The 27,227-nt window shown below is 47.7% G+C and overlaps 3 protein-coding genes across 10 annotated transcripts in view; 1 reads left to right on the forward strand and 2 right to left on the reverse strand.

The window, feature by feature from the left end:
- The window catches only part of ints11 (integrator complex subunit 11), a 34,267-nt gene extending 31,618 nt beyond the window's left edge, over positions 1–2,649 (forward strand). For all 6 annotated transcript variants that reach the window (XM_055659204.1, XM_055659209.1, XM_055659207.1 and 3 more), the window contains exon 18: positions 1,864–2,649. In XM_055659204.1, the coding sequence (XP_055515179.1) occupies positions 1,864–1,932 (69 nt within the window). In that variant the 3' untranslated portion in view covers positions 1,933–2,649. The remainder of the gene's footprint in view (positions 1–1,863) is intronic.
- Positions 2,650–2,803: 154 nt separating this feature from the next.
- LOC129711537 (lysophosphatidic acid receptor 6) lies at positions 2,804–8,677 on the reverse strand. Its single transcript, XM_055659214.1, has 2 exons — positions 8,366–8,677; positions 2,804–4,993 (listed from the first exon to the last, which is right to left on the reverse strand). Exon 2 carries the CDS (start codon positions 4,923–4,925, stop codon positions 3,969–3,971), a length of 957 nt encoding a protein of 318 aa, XP_055515189.1. The 5' UTR covers positions 4,926–4,993; positions 8,366–8,677; the 3' UTR covers positions 2,804–3,968.
- Positions 8,678–8,817: 140 nt separating this feature from the next.
- pusl1 (pseudouridine synthase like 1) overlaps positions 8,818–27,227 on the reverse strand; it is a 46,060-nt gene continuing 27,650 nt past the window's right edge. For 2 of the 3 annotated variants that reach the window (XM_055659216.1, XM_055659215.1), the window contains 5 exons: positions 21,201–21,350; positions 18,145–18,318; positions 15,084–15,138; positions 13,468–13,630; positions 8,818–9,694 (listed from right to left, as the gene is read on the reverse strand). In XM_055659216.1, the coding sequence (XP_055515191.1) occupies positions 9,663–9,694; positions 13,468–13,630; positions 15,084–15,138; positions 18,145–18,318; positions 21,201–21,350 (574 nt within the window). In that variant the 3' untranslated portion in view covers positions 8,818–9,662. The remainder of the gene's footprint in view (positions 9,695–13,467; positions 13,631–15,083; positions 15,139–18,144; positions 18,319–21,200; positions 21,351–27,227) is intronic. The other variant, XM_055659217.1, reaches the window with a different exon arrangement.

A 27,227-nucleotide genomic window follows, 5' to 3' on the forward strand; every position in this document is an offset into this window, starting at 1 on the left:
TCTATAACATGATTAACATGGGCAGCAGAGTTGCTGCCTCACAGCGCCGGAGACCTGGGTTTGATCCTGACTATGCGCGGAGTTTGTACGTTCACCCCATGACCTGCGTGGGTTTCCCCCGGGTGCTCCAGTTTCCTCCCACGCTCCAAAGACGTACGGGTTTGTAGGTTAATTTGGCTTTAGTAAAAATTGTAAATTGTCCCTAGTGTGTAGGATAGTGCTCGTGTGTGGAAATCGCTGGTTGGCACGGACTTGCTGGGCCGAAGGGCCCGTTTCCGCTCTGTAATTTTAAACTAAACTAAACTTGAATGAAAGAGAGAATGCAATTCGATCTAAATTCCCATTCAGCGTTTAACCTACACTGTACCCTGCACAAATGTTGCAAATAAGTATTTGAGGTACTCGGCAATGGGAAAGTGACACACTGGCTAGTTTCACTACATAAATGAGAAAAAGAGACATTTTCTAGTTGGCAAGTGTGTATATCCACGGTGACCACAAGTGAGTGTTCCGTTTCATGAGGATCTGTTTAATTTCATGCGATAAAGGATTTGAAAATCGAAAGTTACATCTCATTTGCGGTTTAACTTGGCGCGGGAGCAAGTCAAAATGTCATTCTGTTTGTAAAGTTAGTCATTTGGAAATAAAAGATTCCAAATGACTAATGCCATTGTTGGCAAATGATTTCTACACAATGAAGCCAAATACTTTACTCAGAGCTAACGTATATAACTATTTGTAACAACAATAACACAAAGCAGCATCTGTAAATACAGAAGATGGAATAGAATAGAGCATAGAACAGTACAGCACAGGAACAGCCCCTTCGGCCCACAATGTCTATGCTTAACCTGATTTCAAGCTAAACTAATCTATGTCTGCTTGAGATCCATATCCCTCCATTCCCTGCATATCCACGTGCCTATCTAAAAGCCTCTTAAATGCCGCTATCTAGTCTGCCTCCACCACCTCCCCTCACAGTATATTCCAGGCACCCACCTCTCATTGTGTGAAAAAAATACCAGCCCCACCCATTCCCAAGAAAGTTTGTGCCTCTCACCTTAAAGGTCTGCCCTCTAGTCTTTGATATATCCATCCTGGGACAAGGTTCTGACGGTCTACCCTATCTATATAGGCCTCTCATAATTTTATAAACTTCTGTCAAGTCTCCCCTCAGCCTAGGCCCCCCGACATGCCAGAGAAACAGAGTAAAGCATCAAGGAGGCTCTTCAGGCTGTGGAATATATTCTGCTGCCAAACAGGGAAATATACAATTGTATTAAAACTGAGCTGTCGTAGAGCATACACAAACTACGGGACAATAAAATGTCGGCACAGTGGTCGAGCTGCTGCCTTATCCTCCCCGACACAGTAGGCTCGATCCTAACTGCGGCTGCTGTCCTTATGGAGTTTGTACTTTCTCCCCGTGACCACATGGGTTTTCTCCGGTTTCCTCCCACATCCCAAAGACACAAGTTTGTAGGTTAATTGTCTTTGGTAAAATTGCAAATTGTCCCCAATGTAGGATTGTGCTAGTGGTTGAGGTGATCGCTGGTCGGCACGGACTCGATGGGCCGAAGGGCCTGTATCTGCGCTGTATCTCTAAACACTAAACTCTAAAAAGACCGACCGATGGAGAAAGTTTCCTTCTAAAGCATTTGGATGTTTAAAGCCAGCCTGGGACAAAACCATGGGGTTATAATCACATGGGGGAGAATACAATAAGAGCAGTAATAAAAAAATAGGATCATAATACCGCCCTAAGATGATCGATGGCCCTGATTGATCATCAAAGATTTTTGCTCCCAGCATAAACGACTCCAGTACTTGGTAATAATTGTCAATGTTCCTTTATGTTTTCAGGATGAAGAGTTGGGCAGTTACCTGATAACATTGTTGAAGAAAGGGCTGCCTCCATCTATTCCTCTCTGACCAGCGGGAATAACAAAGTGAAAAGGCATGGAAAAATGACTGCTTTGATATTTTTGTATTTGCCCCGTGTAAACGTCTGTGCAGCAGCGGGATCCAGTGAGATGATGCAAGGTGTTGGGCTATTGGCAGCTGCCCAATGCGTGGGCTGGAGGTTGTCTCACCAAAGCCTCCTCCACAGCTCGGCGATGATGCTAGTGATTATTTACTTCACCCACTCGACCAACTGGTGATATTTTTCCAGCAAATGAAGGTTGACAAAAAAAAAACGACAATTATTTTTTCTCAGCAAAGATTTATTATTGGGTCGGAGCTCCTCAGCAATCGATGAGTCAAATGGCTGACTCCTGTTCCCGTGTGTCCATAATGGTCCACTTTCTCAAGGGAAACAAAGGTTGGTCAACAAACACTGGCCTTAACAGATTCTTGGAAATGAATAAGTTTAAAAAAAACCCCTTCATGATATTAAACATGACACAGTCTGTTGGAGTAACTCAGTGGGCCAGGTTACATCTCTGCAAGACATGGACAATGTTTCGGGTCAGGTGCCTTCAGACTGATTGATGGAGCCCGACTATAAACGTCACCTATCCATGTTCTCCAGAGATGCTGCATGACCCGCTGACTTACTCCAGCACTCTGTGTCTTTTGTTTGTAAAGCAGCATCTGTAGTTCCCTGTGTCTTCATAATATTAAACACTTGTATGATGTTGTTCTCAATATTCCCTGCAGTATCCCAGTGTCTCCCCATTACTGCCACCCTTCATCCCTGGAAGAGCTCTACACGCCCCGACATCCTTCCTCAGCCGTTGCCCTGAACTGGACCCATCAGCTTGTTCACATCTAACTACTGACTCTCCAAGCTTCAGGTTAACACATTACTGACTAAAACTTGTTTCAAAGACAGCCGTAGAGTTGCTGCCTCACAGCGCCAGAGACTCGGGTTGGATCCCAACTGTGGGCTCTGTCTGTTCGGAGATTTATGTTCTCCCCGTGACCTGCGTGGGTTTTCTCAGAGATCTTCGTTTTTTTTCCCCCACACTCCAAAGATGTACAGGTTTGTAGGTTCATTGGTATGAATGTAAAATTGCTCCTAGTGTGTGTAGGATAGTGTTAGTGTGCAGGGATCGCTGGTCAGTGTGGACTCAGTGGGCTGAAGGGCCTGTTCCCACGCTGTATCTCTAAACCAAACTAAACTAAAGGAGATAAGAAGGAATTTCTTTAGGCAGAGGGTGGTGAATCTGTGGGATTAATTGTGGCTGTGGAGGCCAAGTCAATGGATATTTTTAAGGCGGAGGTTGACAGATTGTTGATTGGTATGGGTCTCGGGAGTGACTGGGAGAAGGCAGGAGAATGGGGTTGAGAGGGAAAGATAGATCAGCCATGAATGAATGGAGGAGTAGACTTGATGTGCTGAATGGCCTAACTCTGCTCCATTAACATATGAACCCAAGTTGAATGAATAATAATAATAATAATAATAATCTTTATTTATTTAGCACTTTTCAACAAAACCAGTATTTGAACCAAAGTGCTTTACAGAGATTGATTAAATTAATTGAACAGATCAAATGTCAATAAATCCATACAAAACAAAAAAGAAAAAAAAAAAGAAAAAAAAATTTGAATGAATAAGTTTATTGGCCAAGTAAGGTATTCACATACAAGGAATTTGCCTTGGTGCTCCGCCCACAAGTGACAACATGAGACTCAGTGACAGTTACGAATGACACATAGAACACTAAACATTAATAATAAAACACCATTGGTCAAACATGTGAACCAAACAAAATACCAGAGCAAAAGGCAGTTAGATTTTTGGTTATTGAGTAGAGCTACTACTCGTGGAAAAAAGCTGCATTTATGTCTGGCTGTGGCAGCTTTGACAATCCGGAGTTGCCTTTCAGAGGGAAGTGATTCAAAGTTTGTGGTCAGGGTGAGAGAGATGAGCTTACCCGCACACTTCCTGGCCCTTGCAGTGTACAGTTCGTCAATGGAGGGAAGGCCTTTGGTCACATCTCTTAGTTACAGCTCTCAGTCTAGCGCAGGGCCACGGTGTAAACCTTCTGCGATCTCCTCTTTGTGCTGTACTTTGGCCTGAACTTGTTGGTTGCAAAGAAGTATATGAGAGGGTCGAGGCAGCAGGTGAGGCTGACTAAGGCCATGGTGACACGCCGGCTCTTGTAGAGGAAGCTGCGGAAAGCACAGTCCTCGATGACTTCCAAACGGCCAAACACGTAGAAGACGTGGGTGACGTGATACGGGACGAGGCAGAGAATGGAGATGACCATAATGGCCCAGATCATTCTCAGAGCCTTGTCCCTGTGAACGCTGCTCTTCAGCCGGGCGATTTTCCTGGCGGCCAGCGGGTAGAATATAATGATGATTGTGAAGGGGATGAAGAAGCCGAAGAAGAACGCTATGATGTTGTAGGCCGCCATCCACTCGCTCCAAGCCTTGGCGTCAAAGTTCTCGAAGCAAGCGGTGGAGTTGCCGGTGCCGGCGTTGTTGAGCGTGCCGCCGGTGACCAGCGGCAGCATGATGGCCAAGGCCAGCAGCCAGACCAGCGCCGCCACCACCCGCGGGACCCTTGACCCCCTCACCCGGAGGTACTTGCGAGGGTAGACCACCGCAATGTAGCGGTCCAAGCAAATCAGGCTGAGGAAAGTAACGCTGAGGTAAACGTTGGCGTAATACAAAGTGCCTGTGATCCTGCAGGTCACGTCCCCAAATACCCAGTTGTTGTGCTTCATGTGGTAATGGATTCTGAAGGGCAAGGTGCAAATATAAATGATGTCCACCACGATCAGGTTTGCAATGTAGATGAAGGATGGGGAGGCTTTTTTAGTTTTCTTTATAAAAATGCAGAGGGCCGAGACATTTCCGGTCAAGCCCAGGACAAACACGATGGTGTAGACCGCGGGGAACAACTGGTACTGGAAATGGGCCTCGTCGGTGCAGTTCCCGCTGGAGGGGGCTCGTCCCAAGTTGCCCATGTTTCAGTTGGTCGCCCACAACGTTGGGTGCTTTGGCAGAGCTGGTCCCAAGGCAACGCCCAGATCACCTGGATACAAGGCAGCAAAGATCAGACATTCACTGATAAATGCAAGGCCAGAGAGAGGCATCTCAGTGGGAGGAGGAGGGGGGGGGGGGGGGGGGAAGAGCAATCTAATCATGGGAGAGTTGTGTGTGCATCCTGGGATGGTAGGACTGTCATATGCTGAGAGAATGGAGCAGCTGGGCTTGTACACTCTGGAGTTCAGAAGGATGAGAGGGGATCTTATTGAAACATATATGATTGTTAAGGGCTTGGACACGCTAGAGGCAGGAAACATGTTCCCGATGTTGGGGGAGCCCAGAACCAGGGGCCAGTTTAAGAATAAGGGGTAAGCCATTTAGAACGGAGACGATGAAACACTTTTTCTCACAGAGTGGCGAGTCTGTGGAATTCTCTGCCTCAGATGCTTTCAAGAGAGAGCTAGATAGGGCTCTTAAAAATAGCGGAGTCAGGGGATATGGGGTGAAGGCAGGAACGGGGTACTGATTGGCGATGATCAGCCATGATCACATTGATGGCGGTGCTGGCTCGAAGGGCCGAATGGCCTACTCCTGCACCTATTGTCTATTGTATCTAATTCATATCACCCGGGTGTAAGCTACCCAAATGGAAGATGTGGTCCATGTGGAACACTGAAAACTGCCATTGCTTCTTTAAGAAGGGCGGCATGGTGGCACCTAGTTGTCCCCAGTGTGTGTAGGATAGAGTGAAATGTGCGGGGATCGCTGGCCGGCATGGAGTCACTGGGCCGAAGGGCCTGTTTCCGCGAGATCTCTGAACTAAACTAAGGAAAAAATAACTGAAAAGAACAAAAGAAAGACATTTGAAAACACAAGGAATTGTCGACACTGGGATGTTGAGTGAAGTACACAGTGTGTTGGTTGAACTCAGCGGGCCGGGCAGCCTCAGTGGAAGGAATGCGGAGGTGACGTTTCAGGTCGGGACCCTTCATTGGACTGATTATAGTGAGAGGTAGAAAGCTGGAAAAGAGAAGTGGGGTGGACAAAGTCAGGTGGTGATAGGTGGATGAAGGTGAGAGGGGTTTTAGTTTGCAGATGGGTGGACAAAGGTGAGAGGTTAAAATGAGACAAAGGTAAATGCCTGTGTCAAGAAGCTACCATAGCGCACTCTTTTGTTTTTTGTACAAAAATCCAAAAATTCTGGTATGAAATATTTGATATTTTTTCAAAATTAATCAAAATAAAACTGGTACCAAAACCAGAATGGATTATTTTTGGAATATCGGAAGGTAACCCTGAACTAAACATGTTTCAGAAGAATTTATTCAATTACGGGCTAATAATGGGGAAAAAAGCTTATACTTAAATTCTGGAAAAATGCGCCCACACCAACAATAAAAATGTGGATATCAAATATGTTTGAAACATTACATCTGGAAGAGATGAGATTCCTCTTAGCAGGTAAAGCAGACCAATTCCAAAAGACGTGGTCTATGTTTCTGGACCTATTACAAATATGAGGTGCAACAGTCATTTTTAAAAATAAATAAATACATAAATGGTATCAGGACCTGGTAACGGGAGGTAAAACAACAAAAACAGACTTGGTTGGTAGTCCCTTTTCTGGGGAGAGCGATTGTTCCTAGAGGAAGTTTCTTTTCTAATACTTTCATTTACTTCCTTCTAGAACTTTTCTAAGGGGCTTTCGATTCCCAACACTCTTGCACTTCACGACTCTTGCGCACTTTCTTTACTTTCTTTACTTCTATCTTTTTCTTAAAGCTCAAAAAAAAATGAAGCGGTTAAAAAAATGTATTAAGATATGTGTTGTGTAGTATTGTAATTTACCGTACTTCTAATAAAATAAAAAAATAAATAAAAAAATGAGACAAAGGGTGTCAGACGGGGAAGCCCAGAGGAAGTGTAATATGCATAATAGGACATAAAGCTGCAGCATTAATGGATAGAACAAAAGAGCTGGCATGAACTCGATGGGCTGAATGGCCCACCTGGGCTACTGTCTATGCAAACGAGTGCTGAATGGGGTCAAGAGAGCATCATCGAATAGATGAGACGGGTTGAGCCAAAACCAGAAGATGCTGGAAGCACTCAGCAGATCAGGCAGCCTTTGTGGGAGCAGAGAGAGTTCATGTTTCAGGTCGGGACCCTTCATCTTTCCTCAACCCCATCGATGAAAGTCAAGTCAAGTTTATTCGTTACACACACATACGAGATGTGCAGTGAAATGAAAAGTGATGCAGGTACCATAGCCGAAACGCTAATGGTTTCTCTCACCATAAAATAAAAACCACCCAGAGGGACATGTTGCTAAAGTTAGACCCCCACAGGAAGCTACAAGGTGCTTATTGTCACGAATAGTCAGAGACCTGATGCTTGCAAAGAGTTTTAGAAACCAAATACACAAGGACCAAAGATTTGGCAAGGTAGAACATGGGAACGTTACCGAGACGTAGAAGAAGAAATGTAAAACGTTGCATAAATGAGTAAGAAAGAATAGAGCAAAATAAATCTAGCAGAAGCTGGAGAAATTGTGGTGGAAATGGGCAAAGTAATAAACTTGTTTCATAATGCATCGAACACAGAATGGTACAGCACAGGAACACAAATGTCCGTGCCCAACGATGATGCCAGGTTAAACTTATCTCCTCTGCCTGATCTATTCCCTGCATATCCATGTACCTAACTAAAAAGGCTCTTAAATACCACTAAGGTATCTGCCTCCACCACCATCCCTGGCAGCAAGTTCCACGCACCCACCCTCCTCTGTGTTTCAAAACTTGCTCTGCACATCTCCTTTAAACATTGCTCCCTCTCACCTTAAGGCTATGCTCTGTAATCTTTGCCATTTCCAGCCTGGGGAAAAAAAGATCCCGACTGTCCACCAGATCCTTGCCTCTTAGTTTAGTTTAGAGATGATAATTTTATATATTTTTATCAGGTCTCATTTCAGCCTCTGACACTCCAGAGAGAGCAACTCCAGTCTGTTCAACTTCCCCCTCTAGAAGATAGTTAGAACACACCAACTATAGTTTATAGACACCAAAAGCTGGAATAACTCAGCGGGCTAGGCAGCATCTCTGGAAAAAAGGAATAGGTGATGTTTCGGGCCGAGACCCTTCTTCAGACCCGACCCAAAACATCACCTATTCCTTTTCTCCGGAGATGCTGCCCGACCCACTGAGTGACTCCAGCATTTTGTGTCTGTCTTCGGTGTAAACCAGCATCTGCAGTTCCTTCCCACACTAATTATCCAGTTTTCTCTTGGAGAGCCACGGGTTGACGTGAGATGTCTAAAATTATAAAAGGCTTTGCACAATTAAGTTTACACACTTACTTGCCGAGAAGTTGCAATGTTAACTCTATGGACACTGCGGGTAATAAATGGAAAGCCACTCACCAGTCGATCTCTGCCAGGTTTGTGAAGCTCAGTTCCTCAATACTCCAGCTGAGGAATAAACGCGTGGCTTGAGGATAGCTGTGCCTCACATGCACTGAAGAGACAATTGCTCTCGGCAGTTTGATGGGGTGAGGGATTGCAACCTTCACCTGGTCCGCCCTGTTTCGACAAATGCAATCAACCCGGTGTGCACAATCAAATAATATCAAATAGAACAAGTTGTCCTCCAACTTTAGGCTGTGCACGCCGTACGCAAGAAGCGCAGTTTCATGGTGACAAATGATCTATATCCGCTGAACTCCTCTACATATAGGAAGGGCTGAAAATAAACATTGTGGTTGGCCAATGTGCAGGCATGAAGGGAAACTCAGAAACACAAGCCTGATGGTTCTCCGAACCAGCCAGCACCTTCACAGTTGTTGAGATGAGACAAAACAACTCAAGCACCTCTGTAAGTAACCAAGGCATTTTGAAATACTTTATTTTCTGTTATGCAAACTAATGCAAATATTGCAAACAATTACACTTTTGTTCTGCCATCTTTTAGTTTTGTGTGTGCGCGTGTGTATGAGTGTGTGTGCGGGCGTGTCTGTGTGTGTGTGTGTATGTGCGCGTGTGTGTGTGTGCGCGCGCGTGTGCGAGCGTGTGTATGTGTATGTGTGCGAGCGTGTATGTGCGCGTGTGTGTATGAGTGTGTGTGTGTATGTATGAGTGTGTGAGTGTGTGTGTGTATGAATGTGTGTATGTGTGAGTGTGTGTGCGTGTGTGTGTGTGTCTGTGTGTATGTGCGCGTGTGTGTGCGCGCGTGTGTGTGTGTGCGTGTGTGTGTGTGTGTGTGTGCGAGCGTGTGTGTGTGTGTGTGTGCGTGTGTGTGCGAGCGTGTGTGTGTGCACGCGTGTGTGCGTGTATGAGTGTGTGTGTGCGCGTGTGTGTATGAGTGTGTGCGTGTGTTTATGTATGAGTTTGTGTGTGTGTGCGTATGTGCGCGCGTGTGAGTGTGTGTGCGTGTGTCTGTCTGTCGGGGCTGGGGGCCATAGACTTTGCCAAGCTGGGAGATGCTGGCTCCATCCCCACTCACTGACACCCACCACCAAGCCAGAGTTTTAGAAGCTGATGATTTTTGGCAGCTTAACATGAGCCTGCATCCAGCATTGTATCTTCTCCATAACTCCAGACACATTCGGGAGTATTGATGCAATACCGGGCATGTCCACACGAGTCGATGTAGGTGCCCGGTCCGCTCTTGGTCCTAGATGCCGGTTGCCATGACAACAGGCGGTCCACGTACTCCCTCCCGTCACCCAGTGATGTCATCTTTCACTCGAAGATCTGCAAAGCAAAACACAGCGGGGCTGGTGATGGTTGCCATGACAACCCTCGGTTCAGTTTCTGGTCACCTTCAGGACGAAGCTACGGAGAAACATAGTAAATAGGTGAAGGAGGTGGCCATTCGGCCCTTCCAGCCAGCACCGCCTTGGAATATGATCATGGCTGACCATCCAGAATCAGTAACCCCGTTCCTGCTCCCTCCCCTCCCCCAATATCCCTTGATTCTGTTAGGCCTAAGTGTCACATCCAATTCTCTTTTGAATACATTCAGTGAATTGGCCACCACTGCCTTCTGTAGCAGAGAACCACGCTCACTGGCATCTGCAGCTGGAACATCTGGCGTGCGTGTAACATCTGGGGGCTCCACTCTCTTGAATGATGCGGCCCATCCACACTCTCCACATCCTGCCGTCGAATCAACGCTTTCAATTACACAGAACAGCCCAGCACGGGAACAGGCCCTTCAGCCCACGATGCCTGTGCCCAACATCATGCTCACACCAACCATCATTTTAGTGTTTTTTTAAGTTTAGAGATACATTAAACACTATCCTACACCCACTAGGGAAAATGTCACACATACACCAAGCCAATTCACCTACCTACAAACCTGCACGTCTATAAAGTGTGGGTGTAAACCGAAGATCTCGGGGAAAACCCACGCAGGTCACGGGGCAAACGCACAAACTCCGTACAGACAAGTACCCGTAGTTGGGATCGAACCCGGGTCTCCAGCGCTGCAAACCCTGCAAGACGGCAACTCTACCACTGCGCCACTATAACGTGAGAGGGGGGAAGGGGGAAGTTTAATGGAGATGTGGGGGGGGGGGGGGGGGGCGGGGGGGGACACACTTTATTTACACAGACTGGTGGGTGCCTGGAATTTGTTTGCGAGGTTTCATCACGGTTTGTCTTTCAGCTGACTGGATAGCATGCAACAAAAGCTTTTCATTGCCCCTGGGAACACGAGACAATAAACTAAACTGAACTGAAGGCCGGTTTAGTTTACTTTAGTTTAGTTTAGAGATACAGTGTGGAAACAGGCCCTTCGGCCCACCGGGTGGGCACCGACCAGCGATGCCCGCACACATTGACACTATCCTACACATACTGGGAACAATTTACATTTATGCCAAGCCAAATTAACCTACAAACTGGATAGACTTGGTTTATACTCTCTAGAATTTAGAAGATTGAGAGGGGATCTTATAGAAACTTACAAAATTCTTAAGGGGTTGGACAGGCTAGATGCAGGAAGATTGTTCCCGATGTTAGGGAAGTCCAGGACAAGGGGTCACAGCTTAAGGATAAAGGGGAAATCCTTTAAAACCGAGATGAGAAGAACTTTTTTCACGCAGAGAATGGTGAATCTCTGGAACTCTCTGCCACAGAGGGTAGTTGAGGCCAGTTCATTGGCTATATTTAAGAGGGGAGTTAGATGTGGCCCTTGTGGCTAAGGGGATCAGGGGGTATGGAGAGAAGGCAGGTACGGGATACTGAGTTGGATGATCAGCCATGATCATATTGAATGGCGGTGCAGGCTCGAAGGGCCGAATGGCCTACTCCTGCACCTAATTTCTATGTTTCTATGTTAAACCTGCACGTCTTTGGAGTGCGGGGAGGAAACCAGAGATCCCGGCTGGTGGGAGTGGTAGTGGCGGGCACGAGGCTTTTAGACAGGCACATGGAAGAAGAGCAGGGATTGGAGGGGTGTGGATCGTGGAACAGGCTTCATGCTCGGCACAAACATTGTGGGCTGCAGGACATTGCGTGCATGGGCCCGTTACTGCGCCACGGTTTGCATCAGCCTCAAACGCCACCTCTGGGCCCCGCGCATCTTTGCAGAGCTGATGTGCAAACCAGCGAATGCTCCCCTTACACCCTCTGTGGCAAACGCAGTGTAAATTAGTGCTGTCCAGACCCGAGATAGCTCCTCGTGGAAAACAACAGTAGCATGCGTGTAGGAAGTGAAATGCAGATGCCAGTTAGATAGACACAAAATGCTCAGCGGGACAGGTTTCGCCAGCATTTTGTGTCTATCTGCAATATAATTAGTGGCGTGGGTTGGAAATAAATCCTGATAAACAACTCTGTTGTGCAATGAGTGAGCTCAGCTTCAGAGAGCGGGGACTGGTGCAGTGAAGAGCAGACCGGATGCCAAAGATAGACACAAAATGCTCAGTAGTAACTCAGCGGGACAGGCGGCATCTCTGGAGAGAAGGAATGGGTGACGTTTCGGGTCGAGACCCTTCGGGTCTCGACCCGAAACGTCGCCCATTCCTTCAAGGGTCTCTACCCGAAACGTCACCTGTTCCTTCTCTCCAGAGATGCTGCTGCCTGTCCCTCTGAGTCACTCCAGCATTTTGTGTCTATCTTCAATATTCATACCGCTGGGCTGTAAGCTGCCCAAGTGAAATACGAGATGCTGCTCCTCCAATGTGCATTTAGCCTCCCTCTGGCAATGGGGGAGACCCCTCACTGGATGCTGAACGCTAGCGCTTCCCTTCCTGTAACCTGCGAACCATTAAATTACTTCACTTTCACGTTTTTACCGGGATGAGAGAATTCCCCTGCTCGCTGGCAACCCTGCAGACGGGCTCCAGTACTGCCCTTGAGAGGCGCAGGGACGTTATTGAAACATGTTAGATTGTTAAGGGCTTGGACACGCTAGAGGCAGGAATCGTGTTCCCGATGTTGGGGGAGTCCAGAACCAGGGGTCACACACAGTTTGAGAATAAGGAGAAAGCCATTTAGAACGGAGACGAGGAAACACTTTTTCTCACAGAGAGTGGTGAGTCTGTGGAATTCTCTGCCTCAGAGGGCGGTGGAGGCGGGTTCTCTGGATGCTTTCGAGAGAGAGCTAGATAGGGCTCTTAAAAATAGCAGAGTCAGAGGATATGGGGAGAAGGCAGGAACGGGGTACTGATTGGGGATGATCAGCCATGATCACATTGAATGGCGGTGCTGGCTCGAAGGACCGAATGGCCTACTCCTGCACCTATTGTCTATTGTCTATTATTGTCCCTGGATGTTTACAGGAGCTTGGTGCATGGCCGTGTGGGCATGTGTGTTTAAAAATGTGTGTATATACTGATTATAGTCAGATTGGTGTCATTATCAATGTGAATCTGTCTATGTGCAGGGAAATGTGTACAAATACCTCTTGTGTATATGTGACACCTGCATTTAAGTTAAAATGCAGCAGTGATCTGGTGTATGGTGTAAATCTTGTACATGCCAGCATCTTAGTGTATGTATATCTGTTCTGATGGTTTATCATGTCTGCATGCGTCTATTCATGTGAAACTATATTTGCTGTAGGTGTGTGTGTCGATACCATCGAATGTGCATGCTTGCCTGCATGTGTGTGCGCGCATGTGTATGTACTAATATTTGGGGATTTGCACACACACATCCCTGCATGTGTGTGTGGTTGCATGTGTGCTTACATTTGGGAATGTGCATGCATGTGTGCATGCATCCCTGTGTGTGTGTGTATGTTTATATCCTGGAATATGCATTCTACTTCCATGTGCATGCATGCATGTGCAGTTCTGTACTTAGAGGGAGAGACAGTGTATTTTCCTGTGCTTTCTCTTTGGAGTCAACCAGTGTGGCGACCAAGATGCCCCATCTACGCTTGTCCCACCTGCCCAACATTTTGCCCAAACCCCTCTAAACCGTTCCGATCCATGTACCTCTCCAAAGGCCTTTTACAAGCTGTTCTAGTAGCTGCCTCCTGTATCCTGTACATTCGCCTCCTCACCGCTTACCGTTTTCATCGTACTCCACGGTGTTGAGGAAGAGGCCGCTGGGTGGTGCGATGAAACTGCCGGGATAGGCCCTGGAGTCACGGCACTCCAGCAACTCGCCGATGTGCTGCGGTGTTAGCCTGCCCCGGCCAACGGCCACCAGAGCACCCGTCATTCTCCGCACCTGCAACAACACGCACATGATCCATATCCTTCCAGGTTCCGTGCTGGTTTTACCTTGCACTAAACGTTATTCCCTTATCATGTATCTGTACAATGTGAACGGCTCGATTGTAAACGTGTATTGTCTTTCCGCTGGCTGGTTAGCACGCAACAAAAGCTTTTCACTGTACCTCGGTACACGTGACAATAAACTAAACTGACCCAAGAGGCGAACATTGGGGAAAAGGGATCAAGCAGAGCATTTGGGGATGCTTCCCGAGCTCGGGGGGGGGGGGGGGGACAACAGTCGGGGTCTGGGTCTGGGGGGGCAGTGGAGCAGGTTTCTCAACAGAGAGGAAGGAACGAGGGCTGACTCGGTAAAATGGTGAGGGCCAGGACATGACATTGGGGGCAGCACACGTTGGGGGGTGGGGGCAATGGGGTCGGAGGCAGTGGAGCAACTTTCAACAGCAGTCTAGACCGGGTGGTGGGGCGAGAGAGGGCGCAGTTAGATTTTGGGCGGCAGGGGGTTCGGCAATGGATGGACCGGATTGAGAGAGCGGGCGGTTAGATCCGGGCAGGGAATGGATGGAGTTGGCGGTGGGGACCAGGAATGACATCTTCCCTCTCTGCATTGTCCGTCCTCGAACTCAGCTGCAACGAAGTCTCGGCGTGGCCGAGCGGCTGGGGTGTGAAAGTTGAAGGTTGAAGCGTGGAGATCATGTGGATATCGTGGTGACAGCAATGAGTTGGGAAACCACAACGTAACGTGTGGGATTGTGACTCACTCTTTCCATTACCTGTCTCATTGACACATAGACCACTAACTAAACCAGCAAGGAGGAGGCTCAGCGCTGGTGCAGCATTAATAATAGTCTGGAGATATCAAATGGAAATTTCAGCACCAAAATATCTCCAGTGGGTGTCCCAGCTCAGTCACGGCAAGTTGCGTCTATTGTCACTTTCATTAAGTATGATGAGGTGGACGACCTCGCTTGCTGCAGCATCACAGCCACATAGATTCAGGCAACGCACAGTGGTGCAGCGGTAGAGTTGCTGCCTCTCAAACGCCAGTGACCCGGGTTCGATCCTGGCTACGGGCCGCTGTCTGTACGGAGTTTGTACATTCTCCACAACATGACCTGCAGTTTGTAGGTTCATTGGCTTTGGTAAAATTGTAAATTGTGGGATGGTGTTAGTGTGGGGGATCGCTGGTCGGCACAGACTTGATGGGCTGAAGGGCCTGTTTCTGTGCTGTATGTATAAAGAGATAGGTTTTCAAGAGAGAGTTAGATTTAGCTCTTAGGGCTAAAGGAATCAAGGGATATGGGGGAAAAGCAGGAACAGGGTACTGACTTTAGACGATCAGCCATGATCATATTGAATGGTGATGCTGGCTTGAAGGGCCAAATGGCCTACTCCTGTACTTATTTTCTATGTTTCTAAAACAATGTGGACAAACACTCTGCCCTCACCTGTTTGTAGAGGAAAGACGGACTCCGGAAGGTGAGGTCCAGGAACTCCAGGTGGCTAAAGTCAATTGAAGCAAACATATATCAGCTTATAATTAAGTAATATTCTTAATTATGTTAACTGTACATTCTAGTTGGATGTGTATTGAGGTTAAACGACTGTAGCTAACACAATCACTGTCCTAAGGCCACAACATGTACACAGGCCACTGAGAACACGGTGCTAATTAGTCGCGGGGATGTCAAAGGAACAATTAACATTCCCAGTGTTTAAGAGGGAACTGCAGATGCTGGAGAATCGAAGGTTACACAGAAAAGCTGGAGAAACTCAGCGGGTGCAGCAGCATCTATGGAGCGAAGGAAATAGGCAACGTTTCGGCCCGAAACGTTGCCTATTTCCTTCGCTCCATAGATGCTGCTGCACCCGCTGAGTTTCTCCAGCTTTTCTGTGTAACCACCAATTAACATTCCCAGTTGGAGGTCATGCATTATGTCTTTATCTCGACGGTGAATTGTGGAGCTGCCTGTGACCTTTCCGACAGCTGTCTCCTCAATAGGATTGCAACTCTCAAAAACTCCTCACCTCTGCCTTGAGATGTGGGGAGATGATCCCCTCCCATTTTTTGCAATCCGGATTTTAAAATCCGATGAAATCTCCGCTTTCCACGAGACAGTGGGGGCGGGACTGCTGATCGAGGGCGCCGATTGGACGAGAGAGACGTCAGTCAGCAGGCAATGGGGGCAGGACATGATGATTCATGTCCATTCATGTCCATGGATGGCACATACACACGGCACACACACACACATGGCACATACACACGGCACACACACACATACGGCACATACACATCACCCTCTATCGACTGAGCTCCTTGCCTATTCTAGTAAGGTTTTCTTCACATAAAGATTGCTGGCTGACAGTTCTGGGGGAAGGGAAGGGAAGGGGGGGGGAGGGGGGGGTAGGGTGATGGAGTGTGCAGGAGTGGTGACATTTGGGAACCATCTTCAGTTGCAGTTGACTGAAGGAGGCTGTAGAAGAATAATCAACATTGCGGTTCTGATCGCCCCGTTACAGGAAGGATGTGGAGCCTATGGAGAGGTTGAACACAATGCGCAGGAAGGAACTGCAGATGTTGGTTTAAACCAAAGATAAACACAAAAGCCTGGAGTAACTCAGCGGGTCAGACAGCATCTCTGGAGAGAAGCAATAAGTGACGTTTCGGGTCGAGACCTTTATTCAGTCTGACCCTTCTTCAGTCAGACACAGAGGTGCAGTTAAAATTGTACACAAAGGCAGGCTGATCCATCTCGCCCTCCTAACCCCATTCTCCTGCCTTCTCCCCATGACCCCTGACACCCGGACTAATCAAGAACCCATCTATCTCTGCCTTAAAGATATCCATTGACTTGGCCTCCTCAGCCTTCTGTGGTGACGAATGCCACAGATTCACCACCCTCTGACTAAAGAAATTCCTACTCATCTCCATCCTAAAGGAACGTCCTTTAATTCTGAGGCTACGACCTCTAGTCCTAGACTCTCCCACTAGTGGAAACATCCTCTCCACATCCTCTCTATGCAGGCACTCTTAGCAAAAGCGTGGTGGTTAAATAATGGATTGCATAAGTCATGCCCAGATACGTCAGGAGAATTTATTTCCCTGAAACATTTGTCCGTCGGGTACCATTAGCTCCACAGGCAGACTCCCTGCAGTTGCCTGGCAACGGGGAGCTTGCTGAAGGGAGCAGCTGTTGGCAGTGCCTCTTAATGTCCTTTAGTGTTTCATCTTAATGCTCACAGCCGCACGAGAGGTCAGCACGGCAGCAAACATTAAAACGCCACGCCACAATTTATTTTGTGTGCTTCGTGGAAAGAGGCATCTGTGTGATGGATCATGCCGGGAAAATCAATGCAGGGCAAAATTGTATTAACTGGACCACGTCAAATGCACTTGTTATAATTTCATACTTTGTCTAATGGAATCCAAGGACATTTCCACCAACGCTGTAATTTCAGAGGGAATTAATTTTAACAGCAGCACTCCGCTGAGTGAGATTTACTGAGTGCACCACCTCCACTTCACCAGTTTCTTGTGAGGCTGTGTCCTGCTGAGAGAATCAGAGGTTCTTTGCTGTCATCCTTTAATCCGACCTGTTTAGAATGTAATCCAATTATAAGAGCACAAGAGCAGAAACAAGGAGAGCTGTGCAGGAAGGAACTGCAGGTGCTGGTTTAAACCGGAGATAGACACAAAAAGCTGGGGTGACTCCCCAGGGCTCGAAGGGCTCGAAGGGCCGAATGGCCTCCTCCTGCACCTATTTTTTCTATGACTCAAGCCGGGTCAGGCAGCATCTCTGGAGAGAAGGAAAGGGTGACGCTGCGGTTGGAGACCCCTCTTCAGACAACAAGGAGAGTCGCTGACCTCACGGGCGGGGAGGACGGGATAGAGATGGTGAACTGGGTCACACAGTGTCAGGACACGGTGGCGCAGCGGTAGAGTTGCTGCCCTCACAGCTCCAGAGACCCGGGTTCCATCAATAGTGCCACTGTGATCATGGCTGATCATCCACAATCAGTACCCTGTTCCTGCCTCCTAACTATATCCCCTGACTCCGCTATCTTTAAGAGCTCTATCTTACCCTCTCTTGAAAGTATCCAGAGAATTGGCCTCCACTGCCTTCTGAGGCAGAGAATTCTACAGAACTCTCTGGGTGAAAACGTTTTTCCTCATCTCAGTTCTAAATGGCCTACCCCTTGTTCTTAAACTGTGGCCCCTGGTTCTGGACTCTCCCAACATCGGGAACATGTTTCCTGCCTCGAGCGTGTCCAAACCATTAATAATCTTATAAGTTTCAATGAGTCTTATCCTTCTAAATTCCAGTGTGTACAAGCCCAGTCGCTCCATTCTTTCAACATATGACAGTCCCGCCATCCCGGGAATTAACCTGGTGAACCTATGCTGCACTCCCTCAATAGCAAGAACGTGTTTACATCTCACAGTGATCTCTCCCAGCCCGGGGGCGCAGGGAGGGGGGAGGTTGAGGAACTGAGGACTTCTCCCACCTGTGATGGGTCTGCTGCGTGGCGATGCTGGTTCCCGGCGTGAGCTCGGCCTGGAGCAGTGTCTTCAGCGGTGACTTGAAGGGGGTCTCGGAGTTCAAGGAGCGGAAGGTGCTGAAGTCGTGCGTGCCCAGCAGCAAGCTCGCCGCCTCCCTCATAGCGTCTGTGTTCAGAGGTCTGTTTGGAGGCAGAACAAGCAGTCACTGACAAGTTCCTGCCAGCGGCAACACAAGCAGGTACAGAGTGGTGAAACATAGAAACTAGGTGCAGGAGTAGGCCATTCGGCCCTTCGAGCCTGCACCGCCATTCAATATGATCATGGCTGATCATCCAACTCAGTATCCTGTACCTGCCTTCTCTCCATACCCCTGATCCCCTTAGCCACAAGGGCCACATCTAACTCCCTCTTAAATATAGCCAATGAACTGGCCTCAACTACCTTCTGTGGCAGAGAATTCCAGAGATTCACCACTCTCTGTGAGAAGGGGGCGCATGGTCAGAAGACGGTGGCGGTATAGTCGCTGCCTCACAGCGCCAGAGTCCGGGTTCCGTCCTGACTACAGGTGCTCTCTGTAAGGAGTTTGCACGTTCTCCCCGTGAAATTTCCCCAGGAGCTCCAGTATTCCTCCCACACTCCAAAGATGTGCATGTTTGTAGGCTAATTGGCTTCGGTAAAGATTGTAACTTGTCCCTAGTGAGTAGGATAGTGCCTGTGTGCGGGGATCGCTGGTTGATGCGGACTCAGAGGGCCGATTGGGGCCTGTTTCCGCCCCTGTATCTCCAAACTAAACTAAACCAAAGTTTCAAATCAGAACTCCTCTCTGCACCCCCTGAATCTCTCCAGCATTTTTGCCCTACCTTCGATTTTCCAACGTCTGCAGTTCGGGTGACTTAAACACGAGCTTGCAACCACTCCAGGTGACACAGAAAAGCTGACTAGAAATGGGTGCATCAGCATGTTATGGAGCGAAGGAAATAGGCAACGCTTCCCAAAACCCTTCTTCAGGCAATCCGTCATGGGGTGGGGTTTCGGCCCCCCGTTGCCTATTTCCTTCGCTCCATAGATGCTGCTGCACCCGCTGAGTTTCTCCAGCTTTACATGTCTGTGTAACCTTCGATTCTCCAGCATCTGCAGTTCCCTCTTAAACACTGTTGCCACTCCCAGGTCCTGCAGCCCACAGCTCACTTGGAACAAGATAGTTCACTTTTGGGGGCCGGGACAGTGCAGTTCAATGGAGCGGCCACCAGGGGGAGGCCATGTCCACTGGGGAAGTCCTAGGATCTGCCCATCCAGTGAGTTCGATGTCAACACGAGATCAAACCAGGTAGACAAAAATGCTGGAGAAACTCAGCGGGTGCAGCAGCATCTCCTTCGCTCCATAGATGCTGCTGCACCCCCTGAGTTTCTCCAGCATTTTTGTCTGCCTTCGATTTTCCAGCATCTGCAGTTCTTTCTTAAACACGAGATCAAACCATTCATGTACTGACTGAATCATGACTAGAAATGGTATCAATGTTTGTGCTGGTGTGGGAGCTACAGGTTTCTAGGTGGCAATAAGTCATGGGGTGGACTGTCTCCCCTCCCTATAACCATATAACAATTACAGCACTGAAACAGGCCATCTCGGCCCTTCTAGTCCGTGCCGAACACTTACTCTCCCCTAGTCCCATCTACCTGCACTCAGACCATAACCCTCCATTCCTTTCCCGTCCATATACCTATCCAATTCATTTTTAGATGATAAAATCGAACCTGCCTCCACCACTTCCACTGGAAGCTCATTCCACACAGCTATCACTCTCTGAGTAAAGAGAGTTCCCCCTCATGTTGCCCCTAAACTTCTGTCCCTTAATTCTGAAGTCATGCCCTCTCCCCAATCTTTGCACATCCCCAATCCTTTCCACTTGTCACTTTAATTTGGAGTAACTCAGCAGGTCAGGCAGCACCTCCAGAGAGTTTATTGTCATGTGTTCCAATGACATTCTTCCTTCAGCACAACAGAATATGGTCGGCATGAATACAGTACAGATCAGTGTGTCCATATACCATTATATAAATATATACACACATGAATAAATAAATAGATAGAGCAAATTATCAGATAATAGGCTATTATTGTTCAGAGTTTTGTTTGAGTTGAGTTTAATAGCCTGATGGCTGTGGGGAAAGAGCTATTCCTGAACCTGGACGTTGCAGTCTTCAGGCTCCTGTACCTTCTACCTGAAGGTAGCGGGGAGATGAGTGTGTGGCCAGGATGGTGTGGGTCCTTGATGTTGCTGCCAGGCCTTTTTAATGTTTCACGTATCTTGTGGATTTAAGTTGGCAGATCAACTTCGCTCCGAGATGAGAAGAAATGTTCTGCACGCAGAGAGTTACACCTCTGGAACAATTTGTCCTGGCGGTTTGAAAGCACGCCTTCATTGCCCTGCCTATTTAGACCACTCAGAAAGGCAGCTTGTTTCTACAGTTGGATCATGGAAAGCATCCTGGAGATGCATCACAGATGGTTTGGCAAATGCTCTGCCCAAGACCTCAAGAAACCACAGAGCTGTGGCTGTAGCCCAGTGCTTCACGCGGACCAGACTCTATCCCCTCTGACCACTCCTCCATCTACACCTCACACTGCCTCGGGAAAGCTGACAACATCATCAAGGACCACGGGTCATTCTCGCCTCTTGAGAGCTCCTGCCGCTAGGTTCAGGAACGGATTCATCCACTGTTATCAGACTCAGGAAGGGTGATGGTTCCTTGTTCGGAGAAAAGGACTGGGAGACATTTCAAGACGGAACCCTTCCCCTGGGGCCCAACAATGGGCCATTGTGGGCTTCACCCATCCTGAGGTCATCTGTAGCCGGCCCTGATTCGTTCTGGCCTTTTCTCCCTCCCCCCATCCATCCCTCCACCTCTAGCTCTGAAGCAGGGTCCCCGACCCGAAACGTCGCTTATTCCTTTCCTCCAGAGGTGCTTGCTGCCTGACCCGCTGAGTTACTCCACCACTGTGTGTCTAAGCAGGGTATGTGAATGGGAACCACGAGAAGCGAGCGGTCATGCTACCCACCTGCTGGACACGGGCCAGCAGAGATTGCGTTCAAACACGGGGAGATGCGAGCGGTGGGCGCACCCCGTCACCAACCGGTACGTGTACGTCCGAGACCGGGCGCCAAACCGGGCGTGGAACGTGTCGCTCACCCGAAAGGCCTTCAGGATGCTGAGGAAACATAATTCGTGAAGAAATGATTTATATTAATATTAATATAAAGCCAGTATCACAGACCACCAGAAAGTTTACTGAGTTACCGGGCGTACAAACTCTGTCTGTATGGAGTTTGTACGTTCTCCCCGTGACCTGCGTGGGTTTTCTCCGCGATCTTCGGTTTCCTCCCACACTCTAAAGACGTGCAGGTTTGTAGGTTAATTGGCTTGGTAAATGTAAAAATTGTCCCTAGTGTGTGTAGGATAGTGTTAATGTGCGGGGATCGCTGGTCGGCGTGGACCCGGTTTTAACTAATTTAACTAACTTAGTTTAGTTTAGAGATACAGCACGGAAACAGGGCCGAAGCAATGAATGGCGGTGCTGGCTCGAAGGGCCGAATGGCCTCCTCCTGCACCTATCTTCTATGTTTCTATGTTTTACACTAATTCTATGTCATCCCATTTTCTCCATCCTCCCCCTACACACTAGGGGACAATTTACAGAGGGCCAATTAACCTGCAAACCCGCACGGCATTGGGATGTGGATGGAAACCGGAGCACCCGGAGGAAACCCACGTGGTCCCAGGGAGAACGTGCAAACTCCTCACACAGACAACACCCAGATCGAACCCGGGTATCTGGTGCTGTAAGGCAGCAGTTCTACCCGCTGCGCCACTGTGGCACCCCTTGAATGGTGATGAAGAGCAGGGTCGATGCTTCTTGCTTTTGCGGTCAAACTAAATTATCCCGATTTTTATAAAGCCAAACCTATTTTCAAGCATCCCTTCTCAAAGGCACGCTGGAGATATTTAAATGGCCGGTAAATCTTCTCTCCTGCTCCGTAGTTTAGCATAAAGTCTTTAAACGCATCAGAAGCAATTATTTTAATAGCTGCATTGCAATAAATTCTCCAACAATTCAGCTGAAACTCTTGTTGAAGTAATGCAAGTTGTAAACCAGTTAGGCTTGGCCTTCAAATTGAAGGAGGTTCTGAAAAATAAGGGCCAGGGTGGAAAAAAAAGAGTCAACCAAAAGAACTGTGGATATTAAATATGTTTGTAATCAGTCAGAATTGTGCAACCTTGCTTGTACAGTGAGTGCCTCCTTTGTGACGGGATTGAGTCATACTCCTGACAGAAAGGGAAAGTCTGGATGCCTCAAGGCAGTTTTCAGCCAACTAACTGCGTCTGAAGTGCAGCCACTGCAGTAAAACTGCAGCCTCTCTGTGCAAAGCAAGATCCCACCGTCAGCAAAGGCCAGGATTTTGTGACTGATGCTGAGAGAGGAATTAGTTTGGTTTAAACCGAAGATAGACACAAAAAGCTGGGGTAACTCAGTGGGACAGGCAGCATCTCTGGAGAGAAGGGATGGGTGACGTTTCGGGTCGAGACCCTTCTTCAGACACAGTCCGAAGAAGGGTCTCGGCCTGTAACGTCGCCCATTCTTTCTCTCCAGGGATGCAGCCTGCCCCGCTGAGTTACTCTATGAGGGATTAGGTTAGTTTAGTTTAGTTTAGAGATACAGCGCAGAAACAGGCCCTTCAGCCCACCGAGTCCGTGCCGAACAGCGATCCCCACACATCACCACGATCCTACACACTCTAGGGACAATTTACAATTATACCAGGAAAATCGGAGATCCCGGAGAAAACCCACGCTGGTCACGGGGAGAACGTACAAACTCCGTACAGACAAGTGCCCTGTGGTCAGGATCGCACCGGGGTCTCTGGCACTGTGAGGCAGCAACTCTACCGCTGCGCCACTGCTAATGAACTGCAAAATCAGAAGACAACTAACAGCTTGAATGCTGATAGACTTGCAACATTTCATTGTAGTATTGCATGCAGTTTTGGGCACCCCTTTACAGGAAGGATGTGGAGGCTTTGCAAAGGGTGCAGAGGTGGGTTTACCAGAATAATGAGTGTATTAGCTACAGGGAGTGGCTGGACAGACTTGGATCGTGTTCTTTGGATGCCAGAGGTTATAGGGAGACCTGATAGAACTATATAAAATTATGAGAGGCACTGATAGGGTAGCCTTTTTCCAGGGATGGAAAAATCAAATACATTTAAGACTAGATCCAATACTAGACTAAATCTAATACCAGAAGGCATGGCTTTAAGGTGAGAGGGGGAAAGTTGAAAGCAGATGCGTGGGCATGTTTTTTTTACACAGAGGGTGGAGAGTGCCGTCCACACTAGTTCTGTGGCATTCCACGTCCTCATCCACTCCCGACACACGAGGGACAATTTTACAAGAAGATAAATTCTTTTAATCTCTTTTAAAAATGTATTTATATTCTACTATTAACTGTACATATGTGCATTGGTGTCGTGTTGTATTTCTTTTAACGGAGGAGAAGCAAATGGAATTTTGTTGCTCAGTTTTGTGCAATGACAATAAACATATTCTATTCTATTCTATGAACGTTACAAATCTGTAAGCCATTGGGAGGGAACTGGAGCACCCGGAGGTCATGATCGAACGGGGGGGGGGGGGGGGGGGGGGGGAGGGTTCTGGCGACCGTCAAGCAGCAGCTCTACCCGCCGCTGCCCATGCCGAGTGATGTCGCTGCAGATTAGAGTTGAATGAATGAATACGTTTATTGGCCAAGTATGCACACATACAAGGAATTCGCCTTGGTGCTCCGCTCCAGCACGACACACAGTAAACCATTAAGAATAAAACATAAAACATTAAGAATAAAACATTGGTGGTTACACAAAAAAGCTGGAGAAACTCAGCGGGTGCAGCAGCATCTATGGAGCGAAGGAAATAGGCAACGTTTCGGGCCGAAACCCTTCTGGGTTTCGGCCCGAAACGTTACCTATTTCCTTTGAGTTTCGGCCCGAAACGTTGCCTATTTCCTTCGCTCCATAGATGCTGCTGCACCCGCTGAGTTTCTCCAGCTTTTTTGTGTAACCTTCGATTCTCCAGCATCTGCAGTTCCCTCTTAAACACAAGAATAAAACATTAGCGTTTAAGGATGTGAATGAACTAAAATAGCCGAGCGAGAGGAGGCGACAGGCTTTTGGTTATTGAGTGGAGCTACAGCTCGTGGGCAAAAGCTGTTTTTATGTCTGGTTGTGGCGGCTGATTTACGTACATGGGGTCTGGGTTCACACAATCAAACTATTTCTCCTACAATCGGCAAAAAAAACGATCTGAGTGAATTTACTGAGGCTCACGGGAGATCTGATAGAGATGTACAAAATTATGAAAGGAATACATAGGGTGGATCAATTTTTCCGAGGTGGACATATCAAATACTAGACAGCACAACTTTAACATGAGAGGGGCAACGTTTAAAGGAGATGCGCAGGGCCTGTTTCTGCGCTGTATCTCGAAACTAAAGTAAACTAACCTAATCCCTCAATGAGACAAAAAAAGCTGGAGTAACTCAGCGGGACAGGCTGCATCTCTGGAGAGAAGGAATGGATGACATTGCAGGCCGAGACCCTTCTTCGGACTGTCTGGGGAAGGGTCTCGTCTGAGTTACTCCAGCTTTTTGTGTCTATCTTCGGTTTAAACCAGCATCTGCACTCCTTCCTCAACAAATTCCTCTCTCAGCATCAGTCACAAAATCCTGATCTATCTTTAGTCTCCACAGATGCTGGCTGATCCGCTGAGTTACTCCATCTCGTTGTGAGTTGCTGAAGAACCCAGCATCTGCAGTGCCTTGTGTCCCATATTGATTTCTGGTGTATCTCCTTATCCATGCATTGTTTCCCATGATAACTAATGTAACAGCTCTGCCTGCACTCAGATGTCAACAGGGAAGTGCAAGCGTTTCATTACACTCCCACACGAGTAGCTTGAATTTGACACAGTGCCTATTTTAACAAACTGCTTGAATATTGAAGCAAAGCTTCCCGTTCGTGCCTCACTGTTGATTCAGCGTGGAGAACGCAGCTTTTAAATGAATTATCGACACAAATAAGGTATTGATTAGCACACTGAGGGAAAAAAAAATCTGCTGAGATTAGTCATTCACTGTAATAACTGATGACAAAGATCTTACTGGTCTTTGAGACTGAGCCAAGTCTTGCTGAAGCTGGAAGGCATTTTAACATCCATTCTTATACACAGACTGCAACCGCTCCCCGCTCACTAAATTGATATCAGATATTACATTTTGAATGTTTGCTGTTTGTCCTGGAAACAGTTTGATTACGTAAATTCTAGAAGGGTCTCAACCCGAAACGTCACCCATTCCTTCTCTCGGGAGATGCTGCCTGACCTGCTGAGTCACTCCAGCATTTTGTGTCGATCTGTGGGAATTAGGCCATTCGGCCCATCGAGCCGGCTCCGCCATTCAATCGTGGCTGAGCTGTCGTTCCCTCTCGACACCCATTCTCCGACCTTCTTCCCACAATCCCCGACACCCGTACTAATCAAGAATCTGTCACTCTCTGTCTTAAACATTGTTGAACAGTAGTTTATGTAACTATGTAAACCAGACGGGGCCTGTTTTAAATTGCACTCGCTTTGTTGGCTGTTGGCTGTTCTGCACAGATCATTTCTAAAAAAAAAACTATTATCTCATGATCCCAGTTTAAATGTAAACCCTATGGAAAACCTGTGGAAACACCACAACGTCCAAGTCTCAGTCAGATGTTTATCCTGGTTCCATCTGGTTCAGGTCTCCGTCTGCCACCTACCCGTCTAATAGCTCCGCAACTCCAAGGCCGAGCGTCACAACTGAACGCCACCAAGCTGGCGGGGAACGAGAATGCTTCGAATGACCTCAGAATTACAGTTGGCAGGAGTCGGTCTGAACAGGCCCATGGGCGGCCCAGTGGCGAGGCGGCCTTGCAGCGCCAGACACCCAGACTCAATTCTGACCTTGGGTGCTGTCTGTGTGGAGTTTGCACGTTCTTCCTGCGGCTGAGTGGGTCTCCAGCGGTTTAAACCCACATCCCCAATGACGTTGAGGGTTTGTTGGGTTAGTTAGCCTCTGTAAATCGCCCCTAGTGTGTAGGGAGTGGATGAGAAGCGGAACTAGTGCGAATGGGATGTACAAAGGCAGGTTTGGATTTGCTTAGACCGACCAAGCTGTGGCTTTCAATGAAACTAATCGGTTGATTCTCACTCTCCCTCTCAGCTGGGAATTAACGGTTCCAGACTTCTCTTACGTGAAGAAACAAGAAGGAAGCCAGTCTTTTTTCCAGAGAGTCATCCAAGTACTCCCTCCCTCCACTCGTTCACTGTTACCGTGCAAACATCTACCTTATAAATCATTTACTTTCCCTCTGGAAATTCTTGTCTGCGTCTCTCGCACACACCTCACCTCAGGCCTTCCTCGGACAATAGAAACATAGACAATAGGTGCAGGAGTAGGCCATTCAGCCCTTCGAAGGCTGTGAAGGCAAAGAATTCCACAGATTCACCACCCTGTGATTGAGGAAGAAATTCCTCCTCATCTCCTTCCTAAAGGAACATCCTTTAATTACATAGAAATTAGTTGCAGGAGTAGGCCATTCGGCCCTTCGAGCCTGCACCGCCATTCAATATGATCATGGCTGATCATCCAAATCAGTAATTCTGAGGCTATGACTTCTAATCCTACACTGTTCCACTAGTGGAAACACCCTCTCCACTCTATCCATGCCTGTGACTATTTGGTACGTTTCAATGAGGTTCCCCCCTCATTCTTCTAAACAGTTACATGGTTTGGATACAGGTATCTCTCAGTATCCACCTCACGTGTCAACCTTTTGATCCCTGGATTCAGTTCCAACAACAGTCACTTCTTTTGATCTCTCCGTCTGGTTACTGAGAGAAAATAAATGACTGTTTATAGTTATGCATTCATGTCATTCCTATTTAGTAATTTTTCAAACACAGAGCTGTAAGTCCTTACTTCAGATACTCAGACGCATTCAGATACTCG

Source organism: Leucoraja erinacea, chromosome 30, assembly GCF_028641065.1.
Source record: "Leucoraja erinacea ecotype New England chromosome 30, Leri_hhj_1, whole genome shotgun sequence".
NCBI classification, from domain to species: domain Eukaryota; kingdom Metazoa; phylum Chordata; class Chondrichthyes; order Rajiformes; family Rajidae; genus Leucoraja; species Leucoraja erinaceus.